Source organism: Staurois parvus, unplaced genomic scaffold, assembly GCF_062004578.1.
Source record: "Staurois parvus isolate SC_StPar_1 unplaced genomic scaffold, SC_StPar_1.0 ptg001680l, whole genome shotgun sequence".
Lineage (NCBI taxonomy): Eukaryota > Metazoa > Chordata > Amphibia > Anura > Ranidae > Staurois > Staurois parvus.
The window spans coordinates 292,401-306,919 of record NW_028319476.1 but is presented as its reverse complement, the minus strand read 5'-3'; the positions used below and the strand labels follow the sequence as shown (position 1 = coordinate 306,919).

General features: G+C 39.9%; 1 protein-coding gene across 2 annotated transcripts in view; it reads right to left on the bottom strand.

Annotated features, from left to right (window-relative positions):
- Nucleotides 1–14,519, bottom strand: part of LOC149434774 (solute carrier family 23 member 2) — a 229,184-nt gene that overhangs the window by 18,254 nt on the left and 196,411 nt on the right. For both annotated transcript variants that reach the window (XM_089663408.1, XM_089663409.1), the window contains 4 exons: nt 8,047–8,194; nt 7,542–7,647; nt 1,974–2,103; nt 993–1,130 (listed from right to left, as the gene is read on the bottom strand). In XM_089663408.1, coding sequence (XP_089519534.1) covers nt 993–1,130; nt 1,974–2,103; nt 7,542–7,647; nt 8,047–8,194 — 522 coding nt within the window. The remainder of the gene's footprint in view (nt 1–992; nt 1,131–1,973; nt 2,104–7,541; nt 7,648–8,046; nt 8,195–14,519) is intronic.

The following is a 14,519-nucleotide window of genomic DNA, read 5'->3' as shown; positions in this document are numbered from 1 at the left end:
TGTGGATCCAGTGGATGACCAATCAGTGTACTGGATGCTGCCGGTACCACGTGATCGCTGTGACCAATCATAGCAGAACACAAGACAATTGTACACAATGGATGGTGATCATTCATGCCATCCATTGTGTACTATTGATCTTTGCGATTGGTCACATGGCATAGCCAGGGCCAGTCACAGCCTATCTGTACCATGTGATTAGCTATGGCCAATAACAGTTAACAACAGTCAATAATGAATGAATCGATTCAGTTCAGTAAAAATGATGGTTTAAAAGTGAAATTCATTGGAATAAGCAATCATATTGTGTAAAAAACAATCCTTATCACTTCCCCAGAATAGTGCTGTATTACTATGGTAACACTGTATTGCTCTGGTCACAGTATGTTGAAAAAAACAAATGTAATAGACATATTAAAAAGTGAAAAAAAATTATTAAACATATTGCATATTGTTACCAGTCAGTGTCCCTGCACACCACCACATGAGTTATATGATGATGCTGCACTGCACCGATGACAAAAATATGTGACAAAAAATTACAACTTCAAAACTCGCCATGCCTCCTACTAATACCATGGACTGTCTACTTTCCAAAAAATTGTAACCTGGGGCATATTTGTACTGTCCTGGCTTTTTCAGGCCTCAAGAAATGAGATAGACCATCAGTACATCAGGATTAATAAATTTTCAGATATATATCCCATAGTTTGCGGACTCCATAACTTTCCTACAGACTAAATATTATACACTGATTTTTGTTATTTTCACCAATTAAATGTAGCAGTATACAATATGGCCTAAGTGTATGAAGAAAGATTATTTATTTGCAAAATTTTACAACAGAAACAAGGAAAAATTTGTTTTTTTCCGCAAAATGTTCAGTCTTTTTTCATTTATTTAGCAATAAATAAAAAACTCAGAGGTGATTATATACTAAGAAAGCTCTATTTGTGTGAAAAAAAAAATGATAATTTCATGTGAGTACATACCTGTGACCAATGGGTTTTGCTTCAAATAACTGGGCAGCATCAACCCAAAAAATATTGAAAATCCAAGGACAAAGAGATTGCGGGAAGAATTCAGGTCTACAAACTGAAGATTGGAAAGACCCACTGCAGTGATCATACCTGAAGAAACACAATTATATTAATTGAAACAGCAGGTGTCCATGAAGACAGCTTAGTAATCAGAAAGTTGGGATTTTTGAAGCAGATTTCTAGGCACAAAGAAAAAACAATGCAGAATAGTGCTCACCTTGCAGACTTTCATGCTTGTTACTATACTACTTAATTTTTGGGCTATGCGCTCTTTATATTAAGTAGCCCTGATGCCACTGAAGAGGCCCCTACATCCTTTCTAAAAGATCGGTCACCACTACCTGTAAGTAAAGTGACCTGCCACTTCACCACCCTTCTCTTCTATTCTCAAGCAGCACCAATGTCATCATGTCAGCACTGCCTGTAGGAAGAATGGTGGCTCAGTCTGCTCTGCATTTCCACATCAAGCACCACCCATCTTGTTCAACATTACCCCGACCTCCAGTTTCTCTACCCTGCCATTCACTTGCACATGGTTGCCATTGCAGTATGGTTGGGCACATCTGTGTGCAAAGGATGCCATGTAGGACACCCAGCCAACCCCTGTTATTGGCTGGGGAAGACGAGAGATATTTTTCAGCCCTATGATGACATCACAGGGCTGAAAAAAGGCAAAACAAAAAAAATCAAGGGGCCACGTAAGTAGAAAGAAACTTTATTACTCTCTTAAGGGGAAGATGAGAGGTTTGTGCTCTGTGATCTGCATGGATATATATAATCTTCCAAAAAGCAAGAGTGTGCAATAGTTCACAGCAACCAAAGATCAATTTTATTTTTTAACTATTCTAATCTACAACTAGCTGATGTCTAATGCTAGCAGATCATAGACCTTTTTATTAGGCATTAGTCTTTCGAAGAGAAACAATGACTTACCAAACAAGGTACAAAACAGAGCTCCAAGGACAGGATCTGGCAGAGAAGCAAACAATGCACTGAACTTTCCAATCATGCCTAGCAGCAGCATGAAGGCAGCACCATACTGGATGACCCTGCGACTGGCAACCTGGGAACAAAGGGGAATGATTGCACACAAACATCACATGTAGTTTATTTTATAAATATACAGCAGATATACAAACTACAGCATATGTCACTTGTATCTAAAGCTGCATACACTATATTGCCAAAAATAATGGGCCAGCCCTCCAAACCATTGGATTCAAGTGTTCCAATCACCTCCATGGCCACAGGTGTATAATATCAAGCACCTAGGCATGCAGACTGCTTCTACAAACATTTGTGAAAGAATGGGTCGCTCTCAGGAGCTCAGTGAATTCAAGTGTGATACTGTGATAGGTTGCCACCTGTACAATAAGTCCATCCATGAAATTTCCTTGCTACTAAATATTCCACGCTCAACTGTTAGTGGTATTATAACAAAGTGGAAGCAACTGGGAACAACAGCAGCTTGGCCACGAAGTGGTAGGCCACGTAAAATGACAGAGAGGGGTCAGCGCACAGTGCGCAGAAGTCGCCAACTATCTTCAGAGTCAGTAGCTATAGACCTCCAAACTTCATGTGGCCTTCAGATTAGCACAACAGTTTGTAGTGAGCATCATGAATGGGTTTCCATGGCCGAGCAGCTGAATCCAAGCCTTACATCACCAAGTGCAATAAAAAGCATCTGATGCAGTGGTGTAAAGCTCGCCGCCACTAGACTCTAGAGTAGTGGAGAAGTATTCTCTGGAGTGACGAATCACGCTTCTTTGTCTGGCAATCCAATGGATGTGTCTGGGTTTGGTGGTTGCCAGGAGACCGGTACTTGCCTGACTGCATTGTGCCAAGTGTAAAGTTTGGTGGAGGGGGGATTATGGTGGGGGGTTGTTTTTCAGGGGTTGGGCTTGGCCCCTTAGATCCAGGGAAGGGAATTGTTAAGGTGTCAGAATACCAAAAAATTTTGGACAATTTCATACTCCCAACTTTGTGGAACAGTCTGGGAATGGCCCCTTCTTGTTCCAACATGATTGCGCATCGGTGCACAAAGCAAGGTCCATAAAGGCATGGATGAGCGAGTTTGGGGTGGAGGAACTTGACTGGCCTGCACAGAGTCCTGACCTCAACCCGATGAATTAGAGCAGAGATTGTGAGTCAGGCCTTCTTGTCTGACATCAGTGCCTGACCTCACAAATGCTCTTCTGGAAGAATGGTCAAATATTCCCATAGACACACTCCTAAACCTTGTGGACAGCCTTCCCAGAAGAGATGAAGCTGTTATAGCTGCAGAAGGTAGGCCAACTCAATATTGAACCCTACAGACTGTGTATACTTATAGGTGGCACTTGCAGTGCCTGGTTTTGCAGTAGCAGTTCTTTGTGCTTTCAGTAGATGGGGCCATTATCAGTAAAAAGCACATAAAATGAGCGACAGAAGTTCAACAACTGCCATCTGTTCCAATATCAATGCCCAGAATTTGCAGCACCAGAAAAGCTGTGAATATAGGGCAGGCCATGAAACTATATTTAACAACATTTGGGAGAAAGCTAACGTTATATAACTGCTGCTTCTAATGCAATCTGGACAGCAGCAAATGAAAAGTATAATGATATCTGGTCATTTTTATTTTAATCAAGTGATGTGTCACTTTTTTCATTTGCATAATTTGTTATGTCACAAATAACATTAAATAGAGTGTATAGCCATGGCACTCAGTTTGCAAAGTATGTATGGTTTAAATAAGAGAGCCCAGCACTGCTTGCTTACTTCTTGGTCGCTATGTCTAGCAAGTCTTTTCAGATAATCTTCCACCTCTGCTAGAGGGAGACATTCAGCTGTGTGTGGAATCTAATCTCTGCTATTCAGGTCACAATACAAGTACTTTATAACTGCTGTAAACCAACCAACATGAAGGCTGAAGCTCTACTAGAGCTTGCCCCTGCAGGCTGCAAGTTGTATATATTATTTGTTTATATGCAATGTTTAACCGCTTCCCCGCTGCCCTATAGCAGATATACTGCTACAGGGTGGTCGGGGTGCGCAAAATCACGTATATATACATGATTTTGCATTTCTGGTGGTCTCACCTGTTGATCACCAGGTCCCGACCAGTGATTCCCCACCAGCACCCGGCGATCGCCATGGATCACTGATGAGGGAGAGACCTGTATGTAAACAACACAGATCTCTCCCCTGTCAGCTTCTGCACATTGCTTTGTATTGCTCTGCATAGCAGAGCAATACAAAGCAATGTGCTTACAAAGTAAAACACACACACAGCACAGTAAATTGCAATACAGCACACAGTTAACCCTTTGATCGCCCCAGATGTTAACCTCTTCCTGCTCAGTGTTATTAGTACAGTGTCAGTGCTTTTTATTAGCACTTATCACTGTATTGGTGTCACTGGGGATGTCAGTGACAGTCAGTTCCCCCCAGTGTCAGGATGCCCGCAGCAACCCCGCTATAAGTCACTACAATGCCATTACTAATATATATATATATATATATATATATATACAAAAAATCCAGTATTTATACAGCCATTTGTAGATGCTATAAATTTCATGTAAACCAATTAATTTACACGTATTGGGATTATTGTTTTAGCAAGGACATCTAGCAGAATACATTTTGGCCTAAATTTATGACAAAATTTGATTTTTAAATTTTTTTTTTTTACAGGACATGTTTAACCACTTGGCAACCGCGCTATAGCTGAATAACGGCTACAGTGTGGCTGTCCAGTCCTGGGAGGGCGTCATATGGCATCCTTTCAGAACGCACCATCCCATGCGTCCCCAGCGGCGCGCACCCGGCAATCTCCGTGATCGATGTGTTCTTTGGACACAGCTGATCATGAGATGTGGTAAAAGGCCAATCACAGTGGCCTTTTACCACGTGATCAGCTGTGCCCAAGGACACAGCAGATCACCGGGTAAATACAATTACCGGTTATCGGCTGCACTTTCCTCACGCTGCCACAGTGTGAGGAAAGTACCGCTGATAACCAGCAATTGTCAGAGAACAGATAAGCACTGATGATCAGTGCCCAAGCAGTGCCATCCACCTGTGCCCATCAGTGCCTAGCACTGCCCCCATCAGTGCTGCCTATCAGTGCCTATCAGTGCTGCCTTTCAGTGCAGCCTCATCAATGCACATCAGTGAATGAGAAAAAAAACTTGTTTGCAAAATGTTATAATAGAAACAAAGAAAACCTTTTTTTTTTAATAGCGCAAAAAGAAAACACCCAGCGAGGATTAAATACCACCAAAAGAAAGCTCTATTGTGTGAAAAAAATTATATTAAAATTTTCATAAAATTTCATATGAGTACAATGTTGCATGACCATGCAATTGTCATTCAAAGTACGACAGTGCTGAAAGCTGAAAATTGGCCTGGGCAGGAAGGGGTATAAGAGCCCGGCAGGCAAGTGATTAATAGCAAAAAGTCAAAAATATTGTTTTTTTTTCCCCCTCAAACTTGTATGTCTTTTTTTTTTTGTATAGAACAAAAAATAAAAATGCAAAGGTGATCAAATATCACTGAAAGAACGCTCTATTTGTAGGCAAAAAAAGGACATAAATTTCATTTGGGTGCAGCATTGCATGACTGCACAACTGTCAGTTAAAGTAACACAGCACCGTATTGCAAAAAATGACCTGGTCAGGAAGGGAGGTAAATCCTCTGGAGGGCAAGTGGTTAATATTTAGTTTAGAGATAAAGAAAAATAATATTAAAAAAAGAAAATATTTGTTTTTTTTACTCCAGAACATAAAAACAAATATTAAACATTATTCATTTTTTTTAAACCTTTCGCTGCCAGAGCCGGTTTTGCATTTTTGACTCTTTTCATTTTAGGCCTGACAATTCATTTCATTTTAGGCCCAAAGATCAGTTAAAACCCCCAAATGTTACATATTTTCTGAAAGCAGACACACTGGAGATTAAAATGGTGGTAGTTCCAATTTTTTACATCACACAATATTTGCACAACGGTTTACCAAGCTCAAAATTTTAGCAAAAAATACACTTAAAAACCAAAAGGTAATGCAATATATCACACAATTTTTGGCAAAATATAAAAGATGAGGTAGCACCGAGTAAACAGATACCCAACATGTTAAGCTTTAAATTTGTGCTCACCCACAAAACAATGACCAATTCAGCACCCTATATTTTCCATAGGCGATGCTTAAAAACCCTTATAGGTCATCAGTTTAGTTAGTTAACCATGAATAATGAACCAAGAATTGTTGCACTCATTCTAGCAGAGGGCCTACTCTGGGGATCACAGAATGCAATCAGGCGACTGTATAGCTGACTGATCGCTTTCTTTCGAAAGCTGTCAGTTAGCTTGTGGAGTATACACACAAAGCCACCAGGAAATGTGTAAAAGAGGGGTGGGCTCCCTCCAGGCATACCTGCCCCTAACCTATCCATTACTATATACGTGCTCCAACTTGGGAGACCCCAAATCTATAGAGTCAGGACTGCAGTACACTGTGGTGCTGTGACGTGGCCACAGAAGCTTACACATATATTTGCAAATGTGTGCAAACTAAACCCCTTGTTTTTTTTAGAGTGAACTGTTAGGGTCAAAAAGATTTGTTGCAGGCTGGCTGATAAGCGAGCTGGAAATTTTATTTTTTTGACATGCGCTGCCCTTCCCATATGCTCCTTGCTGCAAAGGCTAGTTATAAATTGGGGTGGTTCCCATTTGTTTGTGCAGTTGATGAATTGGTGTGGGGACACACTGGACACCTTTAGCTGCCACTGTGTTCTTGCTGGGTGTCCAGTGCATCCCTGTACCTTTAAGGAGGGGTGGGCTCTCTCCAGGCATACCTGTTCTTAATCTATCCATTACTATATATGTGCTCCAACTTGAGAGACTCTCAAAATTAGAGTTACCCCTGGTTTTTAGCATGAACTGTTAGACAGGGTCAATTTGTTTGTTGCAAACTGGCTGGTAAGTGAGCTGGGAATTTTTGTTTCAGTTTCTCTAATTTGCTTCATCAGAAACATACAGGAATACATATGTGCGATCATGTCTCAGCCACACATATGTCCCAATGAAGACTACAGGGAACAAATATTCATACCAATGAGGACTGCAGCCACATCGTATCTTGATAGGCTGAAGAGGTGTAGAGAGATGCCATGCTTAGCTAACTATTATAATGCAGTCAGTGACATAGTCCTCAGATTACAGAGATGTCATGACCAGGAGTCCTCATATTATAAAGATATCTTGACTGTGAGCCAGGCCACCTCCACCTCAGCCCAAAATGCCAAACCTGTATAAGCAAAGGTATATAAAAAACAAGTCCCACTGTTTATAGCCTGACTTACATTTGCTGACAAATCTCACATCTCCGCAGGAGTACAACTAGGACTTGGTCAAGATGATGTACTATAGACCTCAAATGTGCAGCAAACAAAAGGTGAGCCTACACAGCCACCCACACCCATGATGTCATGTGAAGTCTGGTCTAATTTAACACTTACCTTGGTTATCCCCAAAACTCCTATATTAGGGCTGGATGATGTGGAACCATTTCCAGTGCCAAACACCCCATCCAGGACACAAGAGAGGCCTTCAATGAAAATCCCCCTGTACACAGACAAAAGAATACATCAGTAACCAAAATCTACATGGGAAATATTCTGGAAGATTAATCTAGACTGAACATTTAAATTTGACCAATCACTAAAATGTGTAAACTAAAAAAAATATCAGTTTTTAATGCGTGTTGAACTGGTAAGGTAGCTCTCTTCGATATAAGACTGTGGCCTTCTGGTCATGTGATGTTAGCAATATCCCCTCCATAGGAAGGGCAGGGATACTCTGCAGCCCAGATTTTAGACAGTGGAAAACCACATTCTCTCCCTGATATCTGGGCAAGGGTGGAAAAACACTATGGCTAAAAATAACAAATATGAAAAGATGATAAAGACGTTTTTCCTACATTCTTGCAATATAAAAAGAATTCCAAGAAATAACCAAACTCACCTATTAATAGCATGAATAGGAGGAGGTGGGGCACACGAAAGGCGGGCACAAGCATAGTAATCTCCAATAGACTCAATGATGCTTGCTACTACAGCGCTTAGCATCCCGATGACCCCAGCAGCGGACACAGTGGGCAGACCCCACTGAACTGAAAGAGGAGAAACATCATAAGTCAACATCAGCACAAACCCTGTACTAAAACAGTCTAAAATGTTCAGTTTAAAGCGTATCTATAGCCACATTTTTTTAGGTTTGGAAAGAGTAGAGAAGGGTTAGAACAGAATGTTATTGCTGCCTGTGTACCCATTGGAGGTTCACCCTGTTCACCTGTCCCACTGTCACAGAACAGAAATGGATAGGAAATTCAAGATCTGAATCGTAAAAAAAAAAAAAAGGCAGAGCTTCTAAACTTTCCACACTCTGCTCAAAACTATAAAAAAATGTTGCCTTAAGATACACCCATTAGGATCTTATGATCAAAAAAACAAAATACTTTTAATGGCATCACATTACTGCTACCAGAACACAATAACATGACATAATTAATGACACACTGCCTTCTGACTACAATAATTTTATAGTGATTCCAAAATATTCACTGCGACACCTTGTAATGATGACCAAGTCATACTCAAGACCTTAGATCTGCAGGTGAATAAAGGGAATTTCCAATAGCATTCTCCATAATCAGTACAAATCAATGTCCATGGACTTGACAGACAAAGCATGATGCAGATATCATTTACAACTTTTAAGTGAAAGGCTTGCCTAATTTTCATTTGCAATTACTGTTACATTGTTGTCACCAGCTGTCTCAGGTCTGTTTGTGCCACCAATGCCAATTTCTATTACACAATGAAGTAGAAACTGATGCGGGTTCTGAAAAGAGGGAAATACATCAGTTTTAAATAGACGCAGCCCCAGCTCTCCATGCTGGGTCTGGTGCAGAGATGGCATAGAAGATGGAGCACATTGCTACTAATTAACAAAGGGGCCTGCCCCCCCCCCCTTTGTTAATTAGAAGTAGGATGTGCTTTATTCTTCCCTCTTAGATTGTAAGCTCCAAGGAGCAGGGCCCTCCTGACCCTCTTGTATTGAACTGTATTGTTGCTGTATTGTCTCCCTTTATATTGTAAAGCGCTGAGCAAACTGTTGGCGCTATATAAATCCTGTATAATAATAATGATATTCTCTCATTTTACAGGAGTGGTGCAGGCTTGGTTTATTGCCTGTGCCACTTTTTGTTAACCCACCCAATAGCATTATCCTGTCTTAGACAAGTTAAAGCAAACCTGTACTGAGAGAAATAAAGGTGCTACCAGTATACCCTCCTTCCATGAATAACAGTTAACCTGACTGTCTTTATCTTCAATACTAATTGAGTCACTGGCCTACAACAAACTTGTAAATGATATCTAAGCGAAGTCATAACTATTGTTTTTCATACTTGTGCCTGGTCTGTGCCAGGCAAATAGAATTTGTCATAGAAACATATTTACAACAGGCATTTAAATAAGCCAGATTTTTAGTAGTTTTCTTCAAGCTCCTAAAGCATCCCTAGTGCTAGCAGTGCTGAATGCGAATTGTAATTGAGAATATCTGCAGCTGTAAGCAAGCTATTACACGGCTTCAATAGGCTCTCAGCAAGCTTTAAACACAACTTGAAGCTTGTTGCAGCCTTTTACCAGCTTGATTAAAAGCTATAGCCAACATTCAATATAGCGGCTAAATGCTTTGTAAATGTACACTCTTCCTCTTTACATGAGTGTGGAAGCCGTTGTGAACTAAACAAAGGAAAAAAGTAGAGGTGCTGCCATATCATCCATCAGGATTATATGGGTTTACTGCAGTGCTTGTTAGAAAAATCACAAGTAAAAACTGACTGGTATGACAATAGCTCAGTGACTGGACTGGATCATTGCAAAAATACATGGCTTTAGTGATGGGCACTGTATGATGCATTATCTTTTATAGGTTATATTAAATAATAGTACAGTAAGGAACAGTAAATTTCTTTACATCTCGTATTGCTAATTTAAAAAAAATAATCTGTGCCACTATGTCAGTAAAATAGACAGGAGAAAGTCAGCCTCATAGTAGCATTAAAGTCTGCTGTAAGATCAAACAAAGATCAACCATTTTTCAGTACAAAGAACGGCTAACTTAAAAGAGAATTTCTAAGGATGGCAGGCTTAAAAAAAAAAAAAAAAAGTCATGCAAAACATGAACTGTATGCATAGTCAAGGTGTATATAAGAGAGAAACACTGTGCAAATAGACATGTAAATTTAGTACAACTGCCACATAAAGAAAAAAACATGTCAGTAGCGTAAACAAACCCCGCAGGACACGCTGACAGGGCCCTGACCAGGCACAATGGCTGCCTGCACTTTTGCTTGGCTTAAAGAAAATGAAACAAGCTTAAAGCTTTTAGGTGTCAAGAACAAGGCAACAATTTCCTTCAGGCAGTGCGAAAAGAGTTAGTTGTAAATTATATAGCCAATCCTTAGTATAGGCCCACTTTGTTATCCATTTAGCAACTGTAGCTGAAAGAATGCTGTCATATTAATGAAAGTGCATACTATCAGCAGCTGGGCTCCCTAGTGACATCATCGGTTTATTTCAGTAATCAGGAGTAGGTAGGGTATGCCTATCAAACTCCAGACAGGTGCCTGTGTGTGCCTAGATACTGCCACAGGTACACAGGTCCTCGATTGCTTCTAACTGGGAATTAAAGAAGAATTCCATGTATGAATATTGTATACATAGCTACAATCCAGCTTGGATCAAACAATGCGCATACCATACCTGACTGATGCCACTGCAAATTACTGAAAGAGACACCACTACTCCAGTGATCTCCACTTGCTTCCACATCCCACGCTGAGTGGCTGGCCTGCTGCTTATGCCAGCCATACATGGGTCTGAAATTCGACCGATTTTTTGTCCGAAAATCGGACCTAAGAATAATCGGCCGACTTTCGCTCCGTTAGTGGGTCAGTGGCACTGGACGATTTTAGTGGTTCCTCCCCTTTACGGTGATCGGGCATGTTGGAAAATTCTTGAAAACGACAGATTTTTGACTCGATGGTCAAATCGTACGATCCAAAGGAATAAAAGTCAAAAAAATGTGGCGCTACTCATAAAACTTAAAATAAAAATACTAATCAAAAAAACTTCTAAATATATATAACACATATAATACACCCCGTGAGATGAATATAAATATAATAATCAAGTGGTCATAGTGATCAAAAAATATATATTAAAGCTAATATCATAAAAAACATAGTGTATAAACACAGTGTATTAACAATCTTGTTTTTCATGTGTAAGAATTTTTCACAAGATTGTTAATACACTGTGTTTATACACTATGTTTTTTATGATATTAGCTTTAATATATATTTTCTGATCACTATGACCACTTGATTATTATATTTATATTCATCTCACGGGGTGTATTATATGTGTTATATATATTTAGAAGTTTTTTTGATTAGTATTTTTATTTTAAGTTTTATGAGTAGCGCCACATTTTTTGACTTTTTATTTCTTTAGATCATGGGTATATGATGTAGTGTTGGCGGCTTCTCTCTTTAGTTCATTGAATACAATTTTTGGTGTACAGTAGTGTGAGAGGTTCACACCATCCCTGTTAGTTCATATTATTTTTTATATTTTATATTATTTTTTGGTTATTCAGTAGCGCAGGAGGTTCACACCATCCTTATTCAAATCGTACGATCGTTTTCCCGAAAAGAATGTGCGCATGAGCCGTGACCTGGAAGGAACAGAAGTTTCGCCTTTTATATGGGGTGAACTTTATGACTTGGTCGACCGATTTTCTAAATCATTGATGGCACCATCGGATTACTGAGCGAACGTTTTTGATTATCGGACGAAAAATCGTTCAGAATTTGACCCATGTATGGCTTGCATTACTGAACACAGGAAGCCGGCTCCTCAGCACGGGCACCATTCAGAGAATGCTTTGTAAGTGGAGATCACTGGAGTGGCAGTGTTTATTTCAGTGATTTCCAGTTTCTTTGGCTAAGTATGGCATATGCAGAGTTACATTGGCCCATGCTGGACCAATATAACTATGCATAAAATATACATACCTGAAATTCTTCTTTAAAAGGCTAAAAAGGTACTTTTTGTTTACTGACAGATATGTTAAATTAAACTGTACAATGAATCCCTGTTGGATGGCCACACTTTAGGAAAGTTCACACTGCTGATTGGACCAAGCCTGCTTTACAAATGTAAAGGGACATGCTTTCTGTATGTCATTTCATGATGCAAACACACCTCAGCATTTTCGCCAGATGTGTTTTAGATTTACAGCACCAGAAATGCAAAATACATGTGAACATAAATCGATGTGAAGTGCAAAGCACGTTCCTTTCTCACTTATTTCAATGGAAAGGGCAGGGGAGATATAAACTTACATGAACAGGTTTATTGGGCCCTTAGAGAAAATTCCTTTTCGTGTGAATACAGAACAGCAAATTGTTGCGCCTGCATTCACAGTGAAGATGAATCCTCTCCAAGACAACTGTAGCTTGCCCAGTGTGATACAATACAGTCCATTGTGCATGAACCTTAATGTTCCAATATTATAACACAATAGGAGATATGGAGAAAAGTTCTATTTCTATTCTGGACCTGCGTGGTTACAGTGCTGAAAAGTGCAAGCCTTAACACATTTCAGTAGGCGGTGAGCCACTTTGAAACAAGGCAAGCAGTAATCATTGCTTCCCTTCATTTTCAAAACCACAACGTTATAACCAGCCTTGCACACTTGTCAATCATTAAAGTAACTGCATCTATTTCTGGTGACCAAAAAAAGACAACATATCAAGTGAATGCACAATATTACCTTGGTCTCTACAAGAATCCTTTTCCTAGAACGATGCATCCTGAGACCAGCGTTCGATAAAACACAAGATATGCAAGTCCCTGTGTACACTGCTCTAATGGAGGGAAAGCCACAAGCGGGGGAATATTAGCACTGCAACGGCAAAAGTACAAGATGATTTCTATAGGGCCAAGCCTATCAGTTCTGCTCTTTAGCACAATCCCTGACCAGACAGAAGAGGGCAGCAACACACCATCATCATTCCATTTATTGCTGCCCCTTCTGGCATCAAGTGGTTTAAGCACACAGGTGAGTCAGAGCAGTGTACACAGAGAATGCAGCCCAATAGAGAGCCACATGTCTAGTAACTAGGGCTCAGCCAACAGGCTGGGCTAATTGTTCTAACCTCCATAATGTGTTTATATGCACTTATAGCTAGATTACACAAGTATGAATGGTATAAAAAGAACAGTGTCTTAAGCAAGGCAAGAAGAACGTGTAGGGTTAAAAGCAGAATGAAGAATGAAAATGTGTACAAGAAATGGGAACAAGGGTAAAGGAAGAACAAAGGAAATGAACAGCACAGCATGTCCATCTTGTTATGTGAGCTAAATAAGACATGCATAATTATTTCATGATGAAAGAAGGTAGAGGAGGTAAGCACTCCTCTTGGTTCTTCTAATTATAAATGGTTTTAGTGTATATAGGCTGTATTAGTTCAAGACTTACTCCAATCCTGCTTAATACTCCATAGCAGCACCAAGGTGATGTGCTATAAGAGTTACATTTGACAGACACGGCTGTTATTCTGCATCCCAAAGGATCATTTTGATCTAGTGACAAGCTCTCCTAACCTGCTTAAAGTCTAAAGCCCATCTTTTGAAAACAAAAAAATTTATAAAAAAAACCAAATAAATAAAAAATATATATATTAATATTACACCCATAACAATAACAAAGGATTTATTTTTTATTTTTTGTATAGGAGCCTGGGAGACATTGCAGCCACATTCAATGGTTTACAGGTGCAATGCTCTGGCTCCTGCAGACTATTCTTGCAGCTGTTGGTCCACCAAGGTAGAGACCTTCACCTACAGGGCTGAGGGTAGTGCCAAAATAGACTGCAAGTGCAGTGAGGTCACCATACTTATTATCCACTGAGAACGAAGAGTCCCTCTGGGTGGCAGGTCTCCTAGTTTTTTATTCGCAGCTGTGAAAGAGTGACACAGATGTGCGGTCAGAGCCACACACAGCTGTACTGATTTCATATTTGACAGGATCTGATGGGGAGAAGGACCCTAGCTTCTGGAAGCGGGGGGAGTGCTGTGCTCACTGACTATATTCCTAGAGTTCTGGTTTGCAGTGACTGTATTGCATTAGGTTGAGACTTGGATGTGCTCTTGGAGTAGCTTAGATTTGTCATTTGGTCCTTAGATTCGGGCCTCCACCAAAATCTACAAAAATATTCCTAACTGGAAATCCCATTGGCAATAACTTTCCTTCTCTCAGGTTCACTATGTTTTATTAGATACAAGGTGAAAAATGCATCGTATTGGTAACATCTTTATTTGACCTCATTTCCTTTGCAATCTTTTAAAACTAAGATTAAT